Here is a 25,660-nt window from a genome sequence, read left to right as displayed (position 1 = left end):
TAGTTGTTTGTTTTTTTTTTTTCCCCCAGTAATTCAGTGAGTGCCAAATCTTGATTATTTTTACACTGGTATATTTAGCAAGGATCTAAATGTACCTAACCATTCAGTTATTAGCAAAGTAACCCTTCTTTTTTTTTTTTTTTTACCCCAAGCCCAAATAATTTTACATACCAATAAATCATTAAAAAGTTTTCATTAATTCTTAGTTTTTTAACTGTGATTTTGTAATAAAAGTGTATGAATGAAGGAGATTCAGTTCATTCCCACCACTTTTCCACTCTCTGTGCTAACATCAACCCCAGTCTGTGTCTCCTGTAGCCAACATAACTCTCACCCAGCACATCCTTTCCTTCCATATCTTTTGCCTTCTTAAAGCTCTCATTCCTTTATCAATCCAATCCATTTTGTTGGCAGCTAGTAAAAATGCAACCAAGAAGAGCAGTGGTATGCTACTGTGAGGATCCGTGGTATTTGCCAGCTGTCACCCCTTCAATGTAGTGATCTTCCAGTGTTGCCCACTTTTACACAGCTTTGAATGACTTGGAAGGATTTCTGCAAAGTTTCTGGTTCAGCTCTGCTGGCCTCGCTGCAGAACCAAGGCCTTCCATGCAAGATGGGAATAACCTTGGGAAGTGATTTCCACATCCCACATATAGGATGCCCCTTGCCAGCATGCACCCTAGGTGTCTTTGGGTCAACACATCACTAACTTCTTTCATAAAAGCCAGGATGTTTGGGAGCAAATGTGAGCCCAGCTTCACTCCTGGAGTCATGGGATCATGGTGAAGGAAAATATCTGCAAGTGGGAGCTCAGATATATGTCAGCTCCCACTGCACAGATCTAAGCTTTGGCAGCAAGGTCCCCTTACAGTGCAGTTTCACATACAGGCAATGACATTATAAAATCCTAGGCCCACAGATTTCAGCATAAAACATTCCTAAATATAATCCTAAAACTTGTGCCATATCCCAAAACAAGATAAACTCTTTTAGTTGTTTCATATAGATAAAATGAAACAATACTCTCCTTATCTCAGACTCTTTAAATCATATTCCTGAGATGGCCCATATTCAAGTTTCATCCTGGCTAACAAAAGAAGTTGCCTACAGTGCTCAGATGACCCTGATAATGTTTTCCTGAAACAAAGTCCCTGAGCTACAGCACATATTGTACCTGTTTTTGTTCTTCTCCTAAGCCGTCCCACATTGAAGCTACAATTTTAGAGACTTCACCAAAAGTAGCATTGGGGTTTTGGCCCTTGATGGCTGCTTGAGTGTCTCGAAAGAATAATGCATAGGCAGAAACAGGCTTCTGTGGCTCATTTGGGTCCTTCTTCTTCTTCTTTTTGGGAGTTTTAGGTTTCTTTCCTATATCTGAAGCAGGTCTCTTCTCACCACCATTGACCTGTAACATAAAATTAGGAAAGTACTATTAAAAAAAGCTAGTTTAATTCACTCTGACCACTATTACAGCCTCTGTGATGCAAAAACTGGATTTTGCATGAAGAAATGGAATTTTTGTTATCTTTGATAATTCAAATGTTGACACTATCTGCATTAGTCACATGTATAAAAGTCACTATAAGTATTTCGGATAATGCTATTTTTTCTCTTAAATACTTTCTATTTCTCTTTCATATAATTGCTATAATCTCTGTCTGGTCATCTTTTCACCTTTTCTAAGTTTTTTTGCTAGTGGCTATAACAAGAAAATGAGAAAATTTAAATGAAATTAGTTTCTCTATAGCCTGAGTATCAGTTCAACAACATGAACCATCTGCAGACAGCAGGAACAGTGTGATTTCTACCTTTTGCTTGTTCTCATGCTTTCCCAGAATGACCCCAGACTACTGTTCAAATCAATTTCTTCTGCAGCTGGTGGCACAACTTCCAGGGACTTTGAAGAAAATCTGGTTGTGAACCAAGCAATTCCAGTTACAGACATTCCCCTACACACTTTCTAATTAAAGTCTGAAGAAACAAACCTTTATAAGCATAGACAGTTTACAGCCCTTTAAAGGATCAGTTTTGACCTATCTGGATTTGGCTGAGTAGTTTTTATATCTGCTTAAGCAAATAGTTTGAGGAAAGGAGTGAAAGAGAAATGGTGTATGGAGGAAAGCTCATGTGCCTTATTTATTCACTACCTGAAAAAAACCCTGCACATGAGGATTTGTGGAAACACCAAAGCACCCTATCCTCCTAGTGAAGCTGGTGAAGGGTCTGGAGCTCAAGCCTTGTGAGGAGAGCTGAGGAAACAGGTTGTTTAGCTTGGAGAAAAGAAGGCTCAGGAGAGATTTTATCATCTCTACAACTGCTTGAAAGAAGGTTGTAGCAAGGTAAGTGTTGGTCTCTTGACCCAGGTTACAAGCCATAGAATGAGAAGAAATGGTCTCAAATTGCCCCTGGGGAAGTTAGATTAGGAAAAAATTCTTCACCAAAAAGATTGTCAAGCATTGTAGCAGTCTGCCCAGGGAAGTGGTGGAGTCACTCTCCCTGGAAGCATCTAGAAGATGTCTAGATGTGGGTTCCAGGGCACATGGTTTAGTGGCGAGCTTGGAAGTATGAGGTTAACAATTGGACTCCACGACCTTAAAGGTCTCTACCAACTTAAATTATTCTAGGATTCTGTGACTTACAAGCACATAAAGGGACAATAACCTGATTCTTTAACACATTGGAGCTCCATGGCAAAGTAGCTTTTCTTGATATGATCATTTAATTTACTGTAACTGTAGAAATGGTGTGTGATCTTACAAGTGGGTTCAAAGGCTTTTTTCTTTTGTCGGCATGACCAAAGCTCTGTGCATCATAAGCTTTTTAAGAGAAGAGAAGAGAAGATCAAGAGCATAAATGGTATGCTCTAGGCTAAGGATCTACTAGGCATGACTTCTTTCACTTCCTTCTATTATTATTTTTTAATAATGCGTATCAAGTGGCACAGGAGGATACAGGTGTTCAAATCATTGGAACTGCATGAGGAAAATGGCTGGAAATCCTCACTTTGAGAAAAAGAACTTTTAAGTTTTCCTATATGCCTCCATATGTGCTGTCCAACAGAACCCAAGTGACTACAGTGAACAATCTGAATCTCTGTGTCTTACTAAAAACAGCAACAAAGTGATGACCACAATTTGAAAATGAAGTTGCTTGTTTTCTGAGCATTATGTTAACATTATTAAAGCTACAACTTTAATACAAAGTTGATAGACATGCCCCCTGTTGTCAGCATTTGGAAAATATGGAAAAACAGAATGGAAAAAAAACCCCTTTATTAAGCTATCCAGGTTTTTGTCTCTTTCTATTTTTTAATCCTACAGGATACACAAAACCAGCAGTTAAAGTATAATTAACTAGGGCTCTGATTTGAGAACATTAGTCTAAACTTTTCAGAAGTCCAGTGCAACTGGAACTCCATGAACAAAAAGACTTTGAAATAATTTTCTCCTTTCAGTTTATTTTTGAACCAAAGTGATTTAAAAGTTCTCTGTATGTTAGGATACCACATTACTTCAGCTACCCTTAAACTAGGTGATATACTACAGAAACTTGTGTAAATGCCTTCTGGTAAGCTGTTCTGTGAACAGCTCTAAAAACTTATTCTCCAACCTTAATGATCAAGAGACTTCAAAAACCCACTGTTAAAAACAGAGTACTCACAGGGGAAATTCAGTTTGTCTTATATGAAAATAACGAAATAAAAAGAATACCAGAATTCCAGTACTAATAACCTTGCAAATGGCTGAGATGATGGCCTACCTTATGCTCCCATCAGTCTATCAGCTTCATAGACTTCTAACCACCAAAGCAGAGACAGATGGAAAATAAAATAAAAACCATATATATTCTGCTAGGCATAGACTTGTGCCTCAAAATCCCTGGAGGTGTAGTTAGCTCATGGTAATCCACCTCCTGTCATGGCTTATTGCTTAATTATGGTGATGTATTTAACTTATTTATCACAAGAAAGCAATAATCTTTCACTTTAAAAAAGTGTATATTAACCATGTTGCACATGTAATAGATCACAAGAATATCTAGTGTAGGTTTTAAAACTATCAAGTAAGGCACATCGTTGATATCTAAATGTCCCTTGAGAACCTGTAAAATGTCTATAAGCATATTTAAAATAAACTGCAATAGTACCAAAGCCTTTAATGGAGCTAGGAGAGCTGTTTTATGCACACTATCTTGCAGTAATCGCTGTAGTTTAAAATAGATTTTAATCAAGCACCATCTGCATAATAGGCTGAACAGACAACACAGAATTCCACTTATAACTCCTATCATATAAAGTAAATATTGTAAAACCCCTGCCACATAAGGAGAATATGCTGCAGCAGTTCTTTAGTAATTGTGTTTCTGTTATTTAATTCTTGCTACTTGCAGACCTCTTGCTATCTTTCCTCTAAAATACATTATTTGAATTTCTCTCATAAGTGATATGCAAATTAACATGGAAGGAGACCCTGTTATCCACCTATGAAGAAATACTTATTTACAAACCAATACTGCTTCCAGCAGCTCAAAATTATGCTTGGCAATAATGAAGTACAAGTTTAACGATTCACCAGTGTGAATTATGGCAAGAATTACACAAATGTAATATTCTAATGTTGAGGTGGTCAGAAAAAGGCATATGCTAAGTGCCCACTTTGTTTAGAATGTTTTTATAGTTACTTACAACTACTAATTTTTAAGTCCTCCTTTTTTTTCTGCTTCTAACAATAGCCTCACATACGAGATTTATAAGAATTAAGAAGCCTTAGTGATGTGCACCCTTTGCAGAGACAATACCTTTAATCTGAGGCCACATTTCACAGTTCCATGGTCTCAGCAGCTCTCGGAATGTATATCCAACCTTACAACTATGCTACAGTTGTCACTGAGCTCATGGTCAAGCAACCTCAGCTGTCCTGCTTTTAGAGTAATAGCATGAAGGGAAATGGAGCCCTCTATAACACAGCTCCTTTCCCTTTTTTTGAGCATGGGAATACAGGACAGTTGAAGTTTGAACAACCTATATGAAAGAGTCTTTATGAGAATGATTATTGCCAAATAACATTTAGCAGCTGCTGCCATTAGTTGTGTATGTTGGATAAAGCTTACAACAATTTGAATATTTATCATGGAATGTACATCTACAAAGCTCAGTACATGAACAATTACATCAATTTGTAAAGCTTAATACTGGAATTTGGAATATATATATCGAGCTGAAATGGTCATTTCATTCAGGGAGATCAGTGGTGCATAGGGCAACAATTGTACTTTTAGTCCAAATGTGTACATAAAGTATTTATTTTTTTTACACCTTCCATCATGCTCTTTCTATAAATTCATATAAATATGAAAAGAATATTGAGATTTCTGTATGTTTTTTGTCTGGATAGAAATAGGTATTTATTTTAGGGACCTCTTTACCAAATATGCTATGAAAAGACCAGTAGCTTCTCTTTCACACATTTCAGTTGGCATAAACTGAGAGAGGTCATCTGATACTGAGGTGATTTTCCATTTGGAAATGTACTTTGTCTTTTTGATCAATGTGGGTACACAGTCAAACACCTTGTCCCACTGGTTAAATAGGGAGAATGTCACTATTTCTATTAATGACACAGTGAGTTCAGGGGAAGTTGGTTTTTATGCAGTGCTCATGGTAGAAACATTGCTGCACAAAGTGAGCTCCAACAGCCACCCCACAACTGCAGCATGTGCATTCCTACTGAAGGACTGGCTGATGAGCTCTGGTCCTGATCTATTAATTAATACCACACATCTGCATGATAGTTTATAAATCAAAAAGAAAAATCCTAATTTCACAAGGTTACATTCAGTTAAAAGGTAGATGTTCTCACAAGAGACAGAATGGTCGGCCTATCTGTTCCTGTCCCCATCCAGTGCCTTCTTTCACTTGGAAGAAGATTTCTGGAGTGAGAACTTTCACAGGCCCCTCCAAAGCAACTCTCATAAAATGTAATACTGTTATATCTGGGGAGAAAGATCTCCACATCAAACTGGTTTATTTTGAGTATTCTTATCCACTCACTGGCAGCTTCCAGGAAGAGCAATGTGACAAAAAGATACACAGTGGAGAGCTTTAAATCTTGAAGTACAACAAGACACTTAACTCCTCAGGCTGATTATTCAACCCCTCTTGTCTTTTACAGAGGGAACTACAGAACCATTGCATGGGATCAGGTGTGCCAGCCCATGACCTGTCTCCACTGTTGTCTAGCCTCAGGTGTTTTCACCTAAGAAATCCCATAGAAGACATGCATAGCATTATCTGTTCCCCCATCAAGCTTGCTGCTTAAACCATACTTGATGGAGAAGACTTTAAGCCCTCTGTCAATATTAACCAAATGCAATATCCTTTTAAATTTTTCTCTTAGCAATGAAATTATAAATATAATTTTAAGGTAATATATCTATAGCATACTGGATTTATTTTTTTGTCATACATTGTGCCATTTGTCATCTTTTTCTGTTTAGACTGAGCATGAAAGAATTTTAAAGAGAGTTTTCCAAAATAGCATCCTTATTAAAAGTTGAATGCTATATAAACTGGTTTTCACAAAGAAAATACCAATTTCACTTAGTGTGCAGTGCTTTGTATTTCTCTATTAAAAACATTAACTTCAGATTACTACTGCTTGCTTTAAACTACAACTCTACACTTTTGTTAGCACAAAGTGTAACAGTGAAAAAGTATGCGAAAAATATAGGTTAAATAATTGAAATACTTGATAGAAGTAGAAAGAAAATCCAAATTATTTGAATGGATATTTTATCCAGAAGTTTAGAGCATTTTTCACACTCCCAGGAATGTAAAAATATTAGCAATGCATCAGGAGTAGCAAATAAATTATTCTGAAAAGTAAAGGCTGCCTGGAATTATTTTTACATATCTGTAGTCTAAAGTCTCTCTCAGTAAGGAAGTGCTCATTTAAAATGTATGAATTATTCAGTAATTTTTAAAACCTAAAGTTTGTGAAGTCAGGGGAATGTCCTGAAATAAAACTTTTGAATCAGAATTTATTCAAAATGTAGTAAAACATATGTCTCCAATTACATTATTATTTTATAGCTTCAGGCATGAAAAACAATATAATGTTAAAACAAATCAGACTCACATTTCTTGACTGGATTATACCTCCTCAGTGACTCACAATATGCTTTCTTCACATTCTCTGCAAGTCTGCAACTTTTCCCCACCATTCATGTCTGCGGCACACACTGCACTGCATGTGGCACACACTGCACTGCAGGAGTGCTCTAACAGGACTGGTTTTTTCTAGTGACCACAAAAACAAAGCTAAGTAGGTTCCTAGTTTCAACATGCTATGTTCCTGGTTTAAGGGATGACTTAGTATAAAGTCCCAATCTTCCCATGTCTCAGCTTTTCTGTCTGCAAAATGAAGATAATAGACTTGTGTATTTCTGGGAGGTTTTCAGGATTTTGGGAGATTTGGGAGATTTTTGCTTGCAAAACCTGCAATGTGGATTGACATTTATCCTTTAAAGAAATTTATTATGTAAATTTCTCTTATCACTTCATTCCTGCACTGACATGAAAATGAAGCTTAAACATGTCATGATGAAGTGTCAGCACCTCTCAAAAGTATGAATGCATACAGGGTCTTCCAGATTTTCAAGGTAAGGTTTTTAAAGTTCATAGGATCTTTCTGTTCTGGTTGCTATGATGTTCTGTTTACTCATCCTGTGACCAAGTAGCAAAGACTAGCATATTGCACAGACTGTTCATACTTTTTATAGCAGTAACTTGATCTTTAACTGGGAACAAACATCCCTGCTATGCAAGTGAGAAAACTCAACCCTTATATTAAAGTCCTAAAGGAATGTCTATCCTTTCAGTGTTCAACAGTATTCCAGTTTGCTCTCACAAAGAGGAATGATGCAATTTACTCAAGCTGCCTGAAGAATTGTCTGGATATTGTAAATTCTGTATTCATAACTCTTTATTCACTTCAGTGAACCACCAATCATGTATAAAGTATCACCTTAATAACTGTGGCCATATCATTCATTTAGCAGGTTCTAAAAATATCCACCATTTACATAGTAATCCTAGCATCTAAGCCTACCTTAGAGCTATCTTCTCCTTCATCTTCATGGACTGAACTGGATGGTGAAGGAGTTGCAGATTTGCTTCCAGGTGGAGAGGGCGAGTTGTGAGGAACACTGTTTCCACCCATATTCAAACCAAGCTGTGCACTGAGCTGGGACTGGTTAATAGTAGTCAGCTGCCCGTGCTGCATCATTCCTGGCTGCCTAATATCTGCAGGTTGAACCCTTGGCCTCATGGTTGCCATCTGAGGATGGGAACTATACTGGGCTCCTTCTGTATTCCGTAAATCTTGCATCTACAAGAGGAAAAAAACTGTATTAAGCATATCACTAATAAAGTGTTCTGTTCCTTTAAACCTCGGTTGGCCTGATCGGCTATGTAAGACTTAATGGAAATGGTAAGTACTTAAATAAACATGTAAATACTGAAAATAAACATATAAGGATATGATTGACATTTTCATAATACTGACTGTTATAAAGAATTCAGGCTCTAGCCTCAGCCCTCGGAAATGGCAAAAAGAAGCTCAGGTTTTTTCATGAGGGGAACAAAAGGGCACTGCTTTCTGTAACTGTGTGTAGAGTATTTCTGAAATGCTAACAAACAGGGACAGCTTTGCACTCTGAAGTTCAGACCTAGACCAGAACATGAACATCCTCAAAATTCAAGATAATTTCCAGATCCTGCTTTTTAAACTTAGGATTTTGGTGGTTTTGATTTGTGATTTGGGAGCTGCAGGGAATTGTTGCAGTATATCTAGTATTAGGTCCAAATCTATTTTACCTGGTGCTGCCCAATGAGAAACTGGACTTTTCAGAATTCAGACCATTGACAAGAAGGATGCACTGATGGACTGATTAAATGACTTCTGAGTCGATTTTCTGCTAAGACATATATGAATGGAAAGCTCAGAAATCGCAGGATTGACAAATGAATTCATTGTGCTATGTGGGTCACTGCTTCTTAGCATTAACGAGACATACTATTTGAATGCAAGCAACAGATTCAGCCTCTGCAAGGATAAGAATTAAAAGCACTGGAGGATGAAGCTCCTTTCTTGTCCAGAGGTCAAATGCACCATACACACAGACCTCAGCAGATTGCCTGTAACCTCTTTTCAGTATACTCATACAGAAACATGACAAATAGCAAAGAGTATCAGAAAGAAGCTCAGATTTAAGCTAAGATGTTCTGTGGGTGATTTAAAATGGAAGTATCAATTCATAGCCGAAATGAAATAGATACACTTGTCTTTCTGTGCATCAGACAAACATGTGTGTATGTATAAAGTAGAATCCAACAGCAGCTACCATTGTGTAAGTTCCATTATGACAAGGACATGTGTTATATATTAACAATATATATTCAATATATATATTGTTCAATATATTAACATAGCCACATTTATTCTACTGACAGTCTTTGTTAGACATGTCATCTGAATTGTGTAAAGATCACTCTATTTTATTTTTTAAAATATTTTTATAGGTCATGACTTCTATAATGTATCTTTTGCTCATGTACCCATTCCCACATATCACAGAAATCTGTACGATATCTTTCAACCTTTCAACCAGTAACACATAGGAAAAAGTAAAGATAAACCCATAACTTCACTCTTTCTCTTATTATTTACAGTGTAAGAATACATCAATTTTTGGGAGATATTTTATTTTATGAGCTTGGGGATTGATTTTCATAAAGGTGACTGGTTGGCAGTAAATCAAGCCAATAATACCATTAGTTATGGCATACTTACCACTTTACATGTACTTATGTCTCTGAAAGGCATTTGAATTGGCTTCTGACAAGGTAACATCACAATTATACCTGTATTTATGTTATTTTAGAAATTAATAGCTTTTGGTAAAAAAGACTTATCAATACAAACTTGTTTTCCAAGTTCATTTAATGACTACTAAAGCACCGGAGGAGATAAGCACAGAGAGCATAGTGGATGAAATCAGTTGAAGGCTGAAATTTGAATCCTGGTAGACATTTATATTTTTAAATTACTACTGATTTCTTGGTCCCTTCCCTCCAGTATCAGCTCCTTCCTTGCCAAGCATATTAGCCTTGAAAGCGATCATTATCTCTGCCTCCAGCAGACAGCCAGTATCAGGACAGTGGTGCCCATGAAGCAGTAACTGCTGCTCAGACACTTAGCTCTCGCTCCAGCTGTTGAGCTGGGCAGCAGCTGGGGACAGTGGAGCAGCACTGGAGGATCTCCAGGTCCCCTTGGTCAGCATGGGGCAAACAGTAAGGGCATGAGAACCCACAAACTCCCTCATGTGCGGGGCAGAGGGAGGCAAAGCCCACCCTTCAGCCTGTCTGCAGCACTCAGTGTGGGTGTGTCCCCTCCCCAGGCACCCTTCACCCTGCAGGGGCTGAGCCCTCAGGTTTTCATAGGGCAGCATATCATGGTGCAGAATAAACCCTTCTAGGAAAGGCTGGAAAGGCTTGACTGCTTTTTAGGAAGAGTAGCCATCCTAATGATTTAATGAACTTTAGAAATGCAACAACCACTACATGAAACTCCTAACTCTTATTTTGGATGAATTTCAAAATTATCTATCCCTAAAAGCAGAGCAGGGGCTGCCATTTAAATTACTTTCCGTCAAATAAAATATGATACAATTGCTTTAACTGATGCACAGGAAGCTCTACCTGAACATGTGGAAGAACTTCTTTATTATGTGAAGGAGTGGGTGACTGTGAACTGGAACAGATTGCCCAGAGAGGTTGTGGAGTCTCCTTTATTGGAGATGCTCAAGAACCAACTGGATGGAATCCTGTGCCATGTGCTCTGGGATGACCCTGCCTTATTAGGAAGCCTGGACCAGATGACATACTATGGTCCCATCCAACTTGACCCATTCTGTGATTCTCTGATTTTGCTATTATTCAAAAAGATCTCTCCTTTAAGAGCTTCACATATCAGATAGCTAATACAGAACATTCTGTATTTGTCTTCTTCAAAAAACATATATTTTTAACCAACAGTCTGCGGTATAATTTTAGCTCCAGTACTGAACATAGACTGTGTTTTTAGATAATACAACAACTGAACAGTACTCAATGTATCCCCATACAAAATTCATGTGTATATATATTTGCAAGAGAACCCTTCACTAGGGAAATTCTGAGAGCTGTAAATGAAGTGGTGGAGTAAAAACGCCAGTATTTTTCACATGAATTCAGCTTCTCTCCTGAATTTTAAAATCAGATGAATACCAGGCTAGCTTCAGAAAACCAGGTCTAAGCAGCAAATAAACTTGTTTAACAGTACATTTTCTCTTTCAGGTGCTAAGCCAGAAACCTTCACCTAAGGAACCTGCCTGCAGAGAACAAGCCAGTCTAAGTCCGTCTCACAGAGCTGTGGCACTCAGAATCCACAGACGTGATTCACATCTGCTGATGAGGCTTCTGGCTCGCCTCCTTACCATGCACTGCAGAGCCTACATTGTCCCATCTTGCCTCTACCTGGTGAAAAAGTGGGATTGTATAAGAAAATGGAAACTGCTCATTCCTTCACTAAGAATGGACAACTAATCACATAAATGTAAAAAGATGTGAGATCACACTGTGGAAAATATGTTTCTAAAAGATGAACAAAACCAAGAACTGTTCCATCTCCTCTGTAGGTTCAAGAACACACTCAGCCATGAAAATTACACACTCGGGTCACTGCTGTGGCATAATGGTATGTCCCTGTCACAGAGGCTGTGACAACCTCATCTCTGCAGAAGAGTAACACTAATCAGACACACACTATGTCAAAATGTATGACCAATTTCTTCTAAACTACTTCTAAAATCTGAAACCTCATATTCCTTGCTCCTCCAGATGGAGTTTTACAAAGCCCACTGCTGTGTGGCTGTGCTGGAGCCATATTCAGTATGCAGAGGCAATATTGTGAACACACTCCTGCCGAATGCAAAGCTGAACCGAAATCCTGACGGATGGCAGAATGCCAAATGGAAGAACAAAGTTAGAAGAGTTTTGAGTGTTACAGAGGATAAGGACAGTCTTAAACTGACGTCTTCAACGGTCTCTGTGATGAGGTAATAATGATAATATCTGGCACTTTTATATCATTCTCCATCTGTCAGTTCCAGGATGTTTCACAACTTGAGTTATATTCAGCTTTAGAACATGCCTGGTTTTACTTTGGTTTTACTAATGGGAAGCTATGATACATTTCTTTTCATGACTATTTTTTTGTCCGTTTGCATTTTGCTTAAAAGCAGAAACTGAGCATTTAGCCATATAAGTGTTTGACTGCAAGTTAAAAGACAGTACAATTCCCTAAATCTAAGGTATGTACTAAAGCCCCTTGTAGACACATGGGTAGTGCAAAACCAGAACAAGGCTGTCTGGTTGAAGATGAGCTCCTAATGCCTTGCTCAAAGCTCCTGAGGTACTAAGAACAAGGTTAAAGAGCTTTAAACATCAAACTATTGTTCATCCCATCAGTTTACAGTGAAAACAAAGCAAAGCATACAGTGCAGAATACAGTGATATCATCCCTGTAAGGAAACATCTCACGGCAGGATGATGTGAGTACAGTATCCTAATCACAGAATCACAAAAAATAGTGCTAGAAGGGACCTCAAAAGGTTATTCAGTACAACATTATCTCACAGCAGGATTAGCTATACTTAAATCATTTCTGACATATGTTTGTCTAACCTCTTCATAACCTCCCTAGGCAATTCTTGTGCTCAACTATCCTTACACTGGAAAGGGCTTTGTTCCATAATGTCTCACCTAAATCTCCTTTGTTGTAATTTAAACCTACTACTTTTTGCTTTGCTCCCAGTGGACATGAGGAATGTTTTTCTCCTTCACAGAAAAGTTGCACACACTAGAAGGCTATTATGAATTTTCTTTCAGTTTTTTCTTCTTTAGACTAAACAACTAAACCTGAAGATTGAAAGACTTTGTTCGTATGGTGTGGTTTCTACACCTCTTATCCTTTCTGCTATCCTCTGGACTATATCCAATAACCTTCGTATTTCTTGAAAGACTGTGCTCTGAAGTCCACAAAACAGAGATATTTTCATCTGGCACAGCATGCAGATAGAATCCTTCATCTCTCACACAAGGCAGCACATAGCAATAAAAAACTCCAAAATGAATTATCAACCTTTTTGATACAAGCTGGTTAATACATGCAGAAAGAGTCAAATTGCAGAACTCTTAACGTCCCAGAATGTAGCTTTAGGAAGTAAATAATTTTTTTTCTGAGAAGCATCACACAGGCAGTTTCAAAGGGAATGTGCTGTTAGCAAAATAATTAATGTTATTTTTCTAGCTATAATTAATAACCGTGAGGCAACATCTCTCTGAAAAGCTGCAGAAGTCCCAATTGTCCCTTTCTATTTAGATTCATTTATAATAGATGTTATCACTAAATGAAAGAAGAAAGACAGGTTGCTTTAACAGATCAAAGTGAATACAACAGGTCTATGTACATGCAAGAAACACTAGGGATAATTCACTGGAGATTAAAACATTAAAACATAAGGAGAAATACACAGGGCTTACTCACTGGAGCAGGTGAAGTTCATATATCTCACTACTCTGAGAAAATTCATATCAAGGAATGACAGACATTATTACTGTTACCACCATCAATTCTTGAAATGACTTTTGCATATTTTTCTACAAGTTGAATGTTCTTGTGAATATTTTTGATGGACACTGCAGAAGGAGCTGACAGTTCTTTGCTTCTTGTCTGAGTGGTCAAGGTGAGTCAGAGAGTAACAATTTTTCAGACTATACAAAGCTATTGTTCATTCAACTACTTAAAAAAAAAAAAAAGAGGAGAAAACCCCAGGGGATCTTAAGTGTTATCTAAGAAGATAACCACAGTGTTCTTCTTTCTTCACTGGCATGACCCACCTGAGTCATCAGGTGTCTTGGACATTCTTTGGTAGGTAGAGAGAGTCTCTGTTAATAGTATCATTCTCATTTATATTCCCAGAAAACTTGTGCTGTATTAAATCTGAATGTTTCTCTGTACCCAAATAACACTACATTAAATGCAGTATTAGCCTTGGTTTTGCCAACCCCCTGAAAAGCTGTGAAATGTGCTTAGAAATGTTACTGCTTTTATTTCAGGCATTTTAATTGTATTCTACCATAAGCTAATGCACATCTGCAAGATGTTTTCCAGTGACACAGAGATGCTCATTAAAAAGGAGAGGAAAAAAAGTAATTCCTACATAATCACTTGATTCTGTAAGTGAAGGTTTCAAAAGAGAAGAAAAGATAACATTACAATTGCCATCCAAGTTTGTGAGAACAGGCATACTGAGAAAGGATTGTATTTGGGAAATGATACAATTTAGGATCAAGACAATTGATAAACCAAAAAAAGACTTTTTTTTTTTTTTTAATGCTACAAAATGGAAGCAATAGTTATCATACAAATGATGAACAGGCTCCCCAGGGAAGTGGTCAAAGCACCAAGCCTGACAGAGTTCAAAAAGTGTTTGGACAATGCTCTCAGGCACATGGTGTGGCTCTTGGGGATATTTCGTGCAGGACAAGGACTTGGACTAAATGATCCTTGTGGGTCCCTTTCAACACAGGATGTTCTATAGTTCTGTACAACCATACATTCAAACTTAAAAGAGTGTCTAAAACCACAGAAAGACACCATTTATTCAGTTCATACAGGTGAGCAAGTAGTGGTACCTTGTGGCTGTTCAAGGCACGTTGATGGTCAGGATCCTAAATTAATGGTAAGGGAATCAAAAGCAAATCATGCTGTTGTTTTCCACTGTGGCAATGCTCTTTCACAAGAGAGCTTAAAACTTGTGATAACTTGAACATCTGTATTTATACACCAGAGAACAACAAAAAAGTGACCCAAATATTTGGAGGTTTGAAATCTGACAGGAAGTCTGAGTTTACTGATTAGAGACTAAAACTGGTACTTGGTATGTATGTCCTGTAATGAACAAAGAGAGATCAAACCCAAAGATTCACAATTTATCAGGTCTTTGTTTTCATTAAGTTAAAGGAGAAATCATATTTACAACCAAGTCTTGTTTTAGCACACCTATAAGTGAATAAGTGCTGAAGAGAGATTTTTTTATGAGAGTTGAAGTTCCTGTGAAATGACCTCAGAGAACCATTCAAAACACATTAAAAGGAATAACTGAAAGTACCACCAAAGAGAGGGAGGGGAGGTGTGTTTTAATAATCTCATTTTTATAATTCTTTTCTGTATCAGCTAACTGTAAAATGAAAGACTAAGTTTTAAAGTAAGTGGGTATTTGTGTAATATTCTAGTGCTATACACCGGAGTATTTTATATACTACACCCACTACATTTTTAGAATAAATTGAAAGAATCATTCAAAATTTCTGTTGATTAGGAAAACAGTCTTAAAATTAAACAGCAGAACCTTAAACTAAAAATAATAAAACCCCCCACTCCTATAAAATCTACTACACAAATCTTTTCAAAATCATTCTGTTAAAAATTAAACAGGTTGTTTTATATAGTACTGAATCTGTAAGTGATCTTAAGCCCCTTTAAAGCTATTATATACTCAAAATTTGACTGCAAAATTTCATAGTATGATCACATAATGACAAAAATGCAGTCATACACAGTTTCTATATTTCTTGGTACACAGTTAATTTGGTGACTATTAACATTCTTTTCTACTTTATGTTTTAATATCCTTTGAGCCACACAGGGCCAAGGTCTCAAAACTAATCATAAAAAACTACTGACTGCTATTCACTCTAATATAATAACCCTTTATTTAAAACAACTTCCAATAAATTTCATTATAAGAAGTTATTAAAAGGGTTAAAAACCTATTAAATGTCAAAGAATTTGCCTGACTCAAACTTCTAATAAAGAAACAGAATAGGCTTTCTTTCTGAATTATTTAAATCTTTACTGACTGTGCACTGAACCATGAAATTAGAAAAGTGTTATTAGAAGTGTTCTCTGGTTTTTATAAAAGTTGTAGCATAGAATATATCAAACCACAGTCTTTAACTAGACTAGTTAAAGAAATAGGTTTTTAATCCTGAGTACATGGTTTTCACTGATATAAAGGGTCATAATTAAAAGTCTGGCCTGGAAGCTGAAGATAATAAAATTATTATTACAGGAGCATCCATGTTCATTTCGTATACTCTGGATGCATGTTTCCATTTTAATTTGGACAAATATCTTCAATTTTGTTTGATCTTGCAAAGTCCACTAATTTGGACCCTCTCAGCAAACAATTAAGCTTTTAATAGTGACTCATTTTAAAGAATTAATGGTGAATAATTTGTGTTATCTTTTTCTCTTTTTTAAAGTGTCTAATGCTTAACAGCAGGTATAGGTTGGCAGCAGACAAATGGAATCTAGGGGGTACAAGGCAAATATTCTACCACACAACTCCTGATAACAGTATTATCACTAAACTGGTTTTGTTGGTTTGTTTGTTTTTCTGGTGTTATTTTTCGAAATGACAAAATAACAATTTTCTATTTCAGCAGTTATTTGCATAAGGAAAACAGTCATGCATTTCATATTTATTTTAGTGATGCTAAAGAACTCCTGAGTAAGCAGTACATTCACAGATTCACTCAAACACACCTGAATCAATAACCTTTCATCAAAAGAAATGAAGTCAGAAAGATGCCTGAGAGACACAATATTGTCTCCCCTTCTTTTATACAATAAAAATAGAGGCATCCAGGGGACATTAAATGATTAAGTGTAGGAATACAAACTAGATCTTTGGAAATAATGTTAACAGTGTGCTTGGTGTAGGGCAGGAGAGAAAAGGGGATGCAGGCAGCTACTGTTGCCTTTGCAATGCTTTGCTCCTGTGACTGATCAACAACAACAGAGTCACCAGCGTGAGGTTGCTGTAAATTTCGTTGGCTTCTGCTCTATTGTGTCCCATTCTATTCTGTTCTGGGTTTTTTTCTGTGGTGTTCAGCACAGCAGTGACAAACTCTTCCTGCAGTGAGTTGGGCAGTGTGACTATTACCTGTCACATGGTGTTTGCTGCATCTGCTTTAACACACAAAGGTACCCTGACCACACCACCCAACCCTCCCTATCACCAAGTAAAGCAATTTGTACTGGGTGCATCTCAGGTAATGTATAGCAATGTATAGTGATGTCCATGTGGGAAGAGTCAAAAAATTCCTTCTGGTTAGAAAATCACACTAAACCAGCTGTGACAGCTGAAAGGGTGGTACAATACTGGGGTGTCTTGTGTTTCCTATCTCTACAGGAAAACCCTAAATGATCTATACTGATCTCTCATCTCAATCACAAGAAATGCCAATTCCTTCCCAAAGGAGCAGCACATCAACTAGAACAAGGAATTTTTGAAATACTGTCAGTGAGATTTAATCTAAGTTTGCTACTTCTCTGAAAAAGTTTTTGCAAGGGAGGAATGGCTATCTTTTCAGTGTCATCCTTCTGCTTAGGTACTGAACAGAAATATAGGGCAGAAGGAACCTCAAATGAAAATTTCTGTCACACAGAATGCAGAGAAAGGACTAAAACCAGAGTCCTCTATGTACTCTAGTCCTCTCACTACCCCCATCATTAAGTTTATGAGAATTCCTGTTGTTCTGCACAAACATTTCACGGATCTTGTTTCCACTCCAATGGGATATGAAGCTGGATTTTTGAACTCAAAGTCACACAGGCACATCTAGTCTGCCATGTTCTATATTCTTCCTCTTGGGCACTGTGATGTGGAACATCTTGAAATTTTTTCCTGGAGCCATAGGGTCCTGTCTGGGGCTGTGACTTACAAAAGGCATTGTGACTGTAACAAAACCTCCTACAGAATTAATCATTAAGCAAAGTTTAAATGTGAGTAACTTTAGGCATGGCTGGCTAAAGGAAGAGTCAGGTCAGTACCCTGAAGGCCCATTGATAATTCCACCAATGTCTAAGCAAACTGTTTTTCCAGCCATTTCAGTCTTGGGTAGGGTCTGTGGTGCTGTGCTTGCTCTTGCATTCCCATATGCAGCAGTTGCATGACACCAGAGGAACCTTCCTGTAACTCCCTGACACCCTGGTACTAAGCTGCACAGAATACTGAGTGCATATTATTCATCATTCACCTGAAATTCACAGTCATCCAGGTTTTGTTTCTGCATTTTGTGAGTTTCTGGACTAAATTAATTTTCCTTGAGAAAGATATTTTTCTGGCTGATACCGGTATCTCTGAAAAACCACACCACATCCCACATGAATCTACTTTTTATTGAGTACAAAATCTTTAAGAAAAGTAATTTAGACTAATAAAAATTAGTTGAACTGTTTAAATTACATTAGTGAAAGAATCTTTTAACAAATATTTCTTCTATGTTGCAGCCCTGTAAATTCTCAGCATGAGTGACAGAACTAATGGAAGTTGAAACAAAGGGACTGCAAAATATTTAACTCAGAAAAGATTGCTTTTCATGCATATGTCATGATCATACGTCATGTATATGCCATATGATGATATGCATATGATCTTGTTATCAAGTGATAAACTTCCTGATATTTGTAATTGTATTGTCATAATTTCCTCTGCAATATGAACTTAATGCCATTGTCAAATATTGTTGGTTTTGCAAATGTTAAGCACATGTGTTACTGCTGGGCAAGACACTTTTTGTAAGCTATGAAAAATATGCTTGGCTCTCAGGGAAAAAGCAATTTAATGATATGCTAATAAGTCCATCATTCTTCCGTATTGTATTATTTACAATTTTGTCTCTAAAACCTATTTAACATCTCCAGTGTAATTATCCATCTGCATCTTGCCAAGTCCAATATTATAATTCTGAAACAGAAAAAATCTCAATTATTTTATTTTCAACTATGTAGAAGATGAACAGATATCCAGCAGTCTAAAAAGCTGAAAATTAGTAAATTTATTTTGCTTAATGTCCATTATATTGGCATGTGACTGAAGATAATCCAGGGAACCATATTTTTAATTAAGAATATATCTTTATTTGCTGGTTTGATACTTCTAAATGTGGATGTCTTACTTAATAAAGCCTGATCAAATTACCAAAACAACTTTAGAGAAAAAAGCAAAACCCATAACTTCTTGAAAAGGAATACTTTGGGCAATCACTACTTATTTCTTTGTAAATTCATTATTCCGTCTATTCTTTTTGATTAAGAAGCTCTTATTGTCCCATTATTCTTTTGAATAAAGCAAAAACCTCGGTTTGGCTGAGAAAACTCCTTTTTTTTCCTACATGTTACAAATTTGTACTTTCCACTGGTTGCTGAGCAGCCACCAAAACCTGGGAAACCAATATTTCATACAGTGATTTAACTCCATTCCTGAATGCCAAGGAAGCGCAGTGGAGTGTTGAGAATGTGTTGTGATATAATACTTGTTCTGCATATCCTAACACAGGCAATAGAAAATTTCAAAGATCACCTGTTTTGTATGAAACAAAGTACAATACAGAAAGATTTCATAGTGAAAATTAGGGAGGAATCAATTGCTGTCTGCAAGGGAGAAAATAGTGAATAACGAAATTTACAGAACATGAGCTCAGGACATTAAAAACGCCACCCTGAAACACAAGAACTTTCAAGCTTTGGAAATGATGACTTTGTGGTGAAGAAAGTGATGGATACAATGATAACATGACAGATTACCTAGATCCTACAAAGCTGGACTTTAGAAAGAATTCCTCAAGCTAGAGAAGGCTGTAACCATTGTGTGTTCAGAGTGGTGTTGTCCACAGAGATGACAACATTTCAAAGAAATGGCCTGGTGTTTTTTCAGTGTAGCCTCACAAGCTTACCAAAGTGTTGAAATGCTTTAGTCTGGATTAATAGTTGCTTCATTTTATAGAAAATCTGAAGGCCTCTAGGATGCATTTCACCTTTCCTTTTCTTCTTGGATAATGGTCTATAATCATACTTCTAACTTCTCTTTGGACCATCTAACCTACTGTTACCTGGAATGAAACATGATAAGCTGATAACATTCATGTAGCACAAAACAGAGCTTCTTACATTTCCCAGGCTTGTGAGCACACCAAGCTTGTTCTGAAATCCCCAAATTCTTCTGCTGCCCATAAATCAGATTTGTTGACAGAGGCTTTGGTTCTAATTTTCAAAGAAGTAACAGGTCCAATCCAGATTAGTGTAATTGGATAAAATGAACTCAAATATGAGATGGGATCTCTGTGCCAGAAGGTAACCCTGGAAGCCTCTCTGACCAGGCAAGTACTCACGTGCTATGGAAGAGAATAGTTAACAATTTGAAAGCTTAGCATTCCCATAATCTTAAAATGACATGACAGAGGAACATCCCAAGTAACACAAAGGCATACCTGCAGTCTTTTGTCTTGTTCTCATGCCACTGGCTGCCTTCATGTCAGCTGAGCTATTCAAACCAGTCTACTGTTCAACCAGTGGCATCAGTACAGATCTTTTAAGTTTCATTAATAACCTAAAATAAGGTCATCCTCTACCAGTAATCACGAGTTTTGTAACTACTTTATCTTCTCATACTTTTCTCAGCAAAGTAATGATTTTAGTCACTTCATGAAGAAATTTTAAAATGTAATTGCTGTGTGTGCAAAACTGCATCCACAACTGTTCACATAATTGCAGCAATTATGAATGCAATTCGGGTAAATATGCAAGCAGACTACTAGCTAAGTCTCTAACTGGTAATTTATGTGTGCCTTTACCCAATTTGCATGGGCAATTTTCATAATTACCTTCCCAGGTTTAGTATGTAGATCTCAGGACTAATGAATTCTAATAACTAATAACTAACGAAGGGATGATGAAGGATGCATGAACAACTAGTAGAATAAGTAAATCAGAAACATATAGAAAAAAAATGGAAAAAATTCAAGTATATACATTTGCCTTTTTGTACATTTTATCTTGAAAGAGGAGTATATGAGTAATGCAACTAGAGAGGTCAAGTTCCTTCAATTATCCTTTCTTCTCCTATTTTCAATATGCAACATACCCTTTCTGGTAGCCAAGAAGGCAAATGATTTTCAGACAGACAAGCTACATATGTAGTGTAATTTACAGTAAGTGAAATTGCCATTTTAAGTGTCTAACTCTTCATCTGAGAAATGCAGACGTGCCCCTCATGAATGTAAGGCCAAAACAGGGTCCCAGTGGTGTTTACAGATAAAGCAATTGAATGAGTTTACAAGTGTTCTCCTTCTCTGAAGAATAAAGGAAACATACTGCATTCGACTGAGAGGCATTTCAACAAATTATATATCTGTTGCTACACTTAAAACCATATTAATAATGAAAATCTTGACTTGCTTGTTTTGCTTTTTAGGAAGACAAGCAAATAAAAGATCATACCTAGATGCTTCTGTTAGCCTTGATCTTTAATTATAAAAGAGTTATGCATGTAATGCATTGGCATTACATTTACATTTTAGGATTTTAAGGAGAGCTGCACCAAAATAAATATAAAATATGCATGTTAGAGAGAAGTATGGAGCCTAAAGTGTCTTCTGTAACACTGTGTAAAAACTACATCCCATTATGGAAATCTTAAAATCAAGACCATGCATTTAACTACTCTTAATCTTTCATAAAGCCAATTTTAAAGAATTTAAACTTCTGTCTATAATATTTAGGAAAAAATACTGAAAACTTTTAAAAAAAAAATATTTAAATGTAGAGAATTTAGAGATTTATTTTGAAAATCCTAAACAGCTTTTACACAGTGCACATGAATGTCTTATGGTTGGCATTTATGGCTCCTGAAAATACCACTTTTATTCTCAAAGTTGAGCAAACAACATCTGCCATAAGAAGTGTGGGTTTTAAAGAGAGATTGTTCAGATATGGTCATATGTATAATACTTGCTCCCCATGATAACTCCAATTAATCTTTTTAGCTTATTAAATTTTACTCCTGCCAGCACTGTAGAGACAACAAAACCATAGGATAGTGAGTAGGGCTCTATTTTTCTAAGAAATGGTAAAATAAATTCTTAAATAATTTCTCTGACACCTAAACCAATCCCATTCCACAAAAAAGAGATAAGGGCTAACATATACAAGCAAACAAACAAATAAACAGTCAAATCCCTGTTCATAAACAAATAATTCTTCTATCTCTTCAAAGTATTGCTAAAATAACTTAGTTTTTAAAGTACTGAAAACTAATAAGCATTGTTTTATATCATACTGTATCAGTAGTATTCTGAAAAATACACATTACAGTGTTTAACGTAACAGATGCTAAATCTTATGTTTGAATGAAAAATATTTTGCATGTAAGTAACTGCCACTGCTAGTTAGGAAGCACAACAAAAAGAAAAAAACCCAACATTATGAAAAGAAATTTAGTAGTGCCTTCATCCTTCTACACTGAAGCCTAACATCCTCTGTATCTGTTGCAGTCTGGAGTCTGACAAGCTGTCCTTGCATCCAAACTGCTTTCCTTAATTTTAGAAAATGATAGCAGATTTGTGATTGATTAATCTTGACGTGTTTGCAAACAATATTGGTAGACTAAACACACTAGAAGTACTTTTGAATGATATCAATGTGATGCTCAAATTTTTCAGCTTGAAATTAATTTTGTAATTTCAGGACTAGCAAAAATAAACATACTCAAAGGGCAAAGAAGAACTCTACAAGTTGTTAAAATTCATTGGATAATTTTAATTTCCCTAGCTGAATTATAGGTGAATAGTTGTGCCCACATACAAGCCATGATTTTTAGTTTTATCTGATTTTCTAATTATTTTGCTTTAATTCTTTTTTCCTTTACACCTCATTCCATGCTATTTACTAACATTGATATTATGGCAGCATTCTAAGACTTAAATTCTAGAATATGTAGATCAAAATTCTGAATCATCAGAGGGCACCTTTATTGCAGAGTTATATGCATTTTCTACACTTATTTAGTGGTTGTCAGTTGTGATAATCTTTAAATTCTGACTGGACCATTGTAGCTGGCAACTACTGCAAAAATCTTTACTGACTTTAAAGAAGATGTTCAGTTTTACTGTCAACAATTTAACAAGGGACATCTTTCTGTTACTGCTTCTAGCAAATCCAGATGCTGGAATTAACATTGTAGAAAGTACAACAGGAAATCCTCTCCTCCTGGAAGGAACTTAGAGAATCCACAAAAAAAGATGCAATCAGGTAGCCCTGCATCTGAGAATGTTTAGAGTAGCCTGTGATGGTTTTTAGCATGGAGATTCTGATTCAGGGACAGGAAAAAAACAGCATTTTTTTCTTTCTTTTGACATTGATGGGATACACGCCAGGGCTATTGTTTCTTATCTATTTAGAAATACCAATTTTAATGAGTTATTTGCACACTATCTTGTGGACATCTTGTTTTCCTAATGATATTGGTGAAATGCAAAGCGCTCTACCAAATAGAGAAATAAATGATTTTTTTAAAGAAGCAGAACAAGTACTGTAAATCTACATTCACAGAATTCAGTTCATGTAAAAATAAAGTTACATTGTTTTCTCATGGGAGAAATCAATATGTTTACTTAATGTACTTAATGTAATTAAATTAGGGAGATCATCAATACAAGAGAGTATTTTAAAAATGTTATGAGTAGAATAATATATAGTGATAGCAAGATGAGAAATGATTCAACTATATCCCATACTAAATGTAAGGAAAAAATTGTTTAATAAAATATTTAATAACTAAATTAACTCTCACTTTAACAAATAATTCAGAAAGTATGACCTAGGTGTACATTTTAAAGAAATGTAACTAACCTAGGAATAACAGCAAAATACAGTAGGTGGAATTAGAACACATTGGAATTTCCACACATGGAAATTATTTAATTTATGTAGCAGATGTTCACTGAAAGGAGTGCCATTCTACTTAGTCTTCTAAAAACTGCTGAATGAAGCAGCTATTCCTAATTGCTATCCCACTGTTACCTAATTTGTTCCTCCCAAACTGCAGTGTGTAGGCTGACCTGAACAAATCTATCCATGTGTCCTTCTCAGAGGTGTGGATATAGGACACATGGCTTTGGGTTATTTTCCTGAGATGGCAGGTCTGGATAGTTAACTTGTGAGCATTTGCAAATCTTGATCTCATCTGACATGCTTAAGAAGGAAAGCCTCACTGAGCTGCATATGAATCAAGAAGCTAAGCTATACTTTGGCACCCAAGGCCTCAAAAAGTCAAGATCAGAAATTTATGAACTGCTATGCTACAACATATTAAGATGATCCCCCAACAAAACTCACATTTAAATGTAAACATTGATTTCCACTGCTGTATATGGTTTTGCTTAGCTTTAATATTAGTCTAAAATATTCTGCAAAATGAACCCTTGTGTTTTGGACTCTAAACTGCTGCCACTGGTGCCCATCTCCAGAATTCTGTTTGAAAGTAGCACTATTCTCACCAGATTTTTTTTTTTTTTTGTTTGTTTGGTTTGGTTTTTTTTTTCCTGAGTTGATTTTCCTGCCTCTTTGGAAGATTGTGTTTCACATACATTTCACACATTACAGCACACATACACATGAGATGCTAGAGGTGAAATCATCATCTGGTTACTGCAGAGCTTTGCAGTGAAAGTGAGCAACTACAGGTCATGGTGAACATAAATGGTGGAAGAGCAAGATTCTTCCCATGTTTCCAGAAGGATCATGTCTGCCTCTGGCACTGTCATGCCTGAAGCAAGGAGTGGGGTGATCACTCCTGGAGGTGCAATACTTCCCTTGAGATGTCTAAAAAAACATTTACACTGGATTCAGCCAGACCTCAGGGGATGTGGTAGCACACATGCTGGAGGTTATTCTCGCCTCTTTTCTTCCTGTCACTTTGTGAACAGAGTTAGTTATAATTTAGCATTAAATGTGCAATTTCAAACAAATTCCTTTCAGATGGATACATTCACAAAACTGAAACTGAAACCAAACCCAGTAACAAAACCAAACCCAAAACAAAACATTTCTACCTCAGTGTACAAATTCTCACCAGTATGGTCTTGCCTATCAAAATTTCTTAATCAAAAGCTTTTCTTAATCAAAAGCTATATAAGCAAAAAGATTAATTTGAACAACTCCTAAGTGGATAAAATTTCCCTAGCTTTTAATTTATTAACAAATGTACTTTGGCAACAGAAAATTATATTTTTTGTTTCTGGAGCAGGAGATACTGTGCAAAAGAATAATTTTAAGACAATGTAATGTGTATGAAGACTACATTTTTTCTACTGAATTTTGAAATTTAATTTCTTTCTCTAGATCATTGCACAAGAGGTTAGATGTAATTTTCCACTTATTCATACAAAATAACATATTCAAAGACATTTACAAAATCTATTAATGCTTTCAGTTTGCAATGAACATTTGGAAATGGTAATTATAGAACTGTGATAACTAACTTAAAGTTCAAGAAGACTTGATTGGCACAATAAATAATTGGTTTGCTCCTACTTAATCTACATTAATGTAAACAATAAATCTTCTCTTAAATAAAGATTGTGTGAATCTTCATTTATCTTTTATGACAAGAGAGCAAAGGTTGTAGCTTAATGAATGGAAAGAAGCAACAA

General features: G+C 36.2%; 1 protein-coding gene across 4 annotated transcripts in view; it reads right to left on the bottom strand.

The window, feature by feature from the left end:
* Window positions 1-25,660, bottom strand: part of TOX (thymocyte selection associated high mobility group box) — a 217,976-nt gene that overhangs the window by 36,005 nt on the left and 156,311 nt on the right. For 3 of the 4 annotated variants that reach the window (XM_021555662.2, XM_077783500.1, XM_021555664.3), the window contains exons 4-5: window positions 8,109-8,387; window positions 1,175-1,405 (exon numbers count right to left, since the gene is read on the bottom strand). In XM_021555662.2, the coding sequence (XP_021411337.1) occupies window positions 1,175-1,405; window positions 8,109-8,387 (510 nt within the window). The remainder of the gene's footprint in view (window positions 1-1,174; window positions 1,406-8,108; window positions 8,388-25,660) is intronic. The other variant, XM_077783505.1, reaches the window with a different exon arrangement.

This window comes from Lonchura striata, chromosome 1, assembly GCF_046129695.1.
Source record: "Lonchura striata isolate bLonStr1 chromosome 1, bLonStr1.mat, whole genome shotgun sequence".
In the NCBI taxonomy this organism is placed as follows: domain Eukaryota; kingdom Metazoa; phylum Chordata; class Aves; order Passeriformes; family Estrildidae; genus Lonchura; species Lonchura striata.
This window is presented reverse-complemented; position numbering and strand designations above follow the sequence as displayed.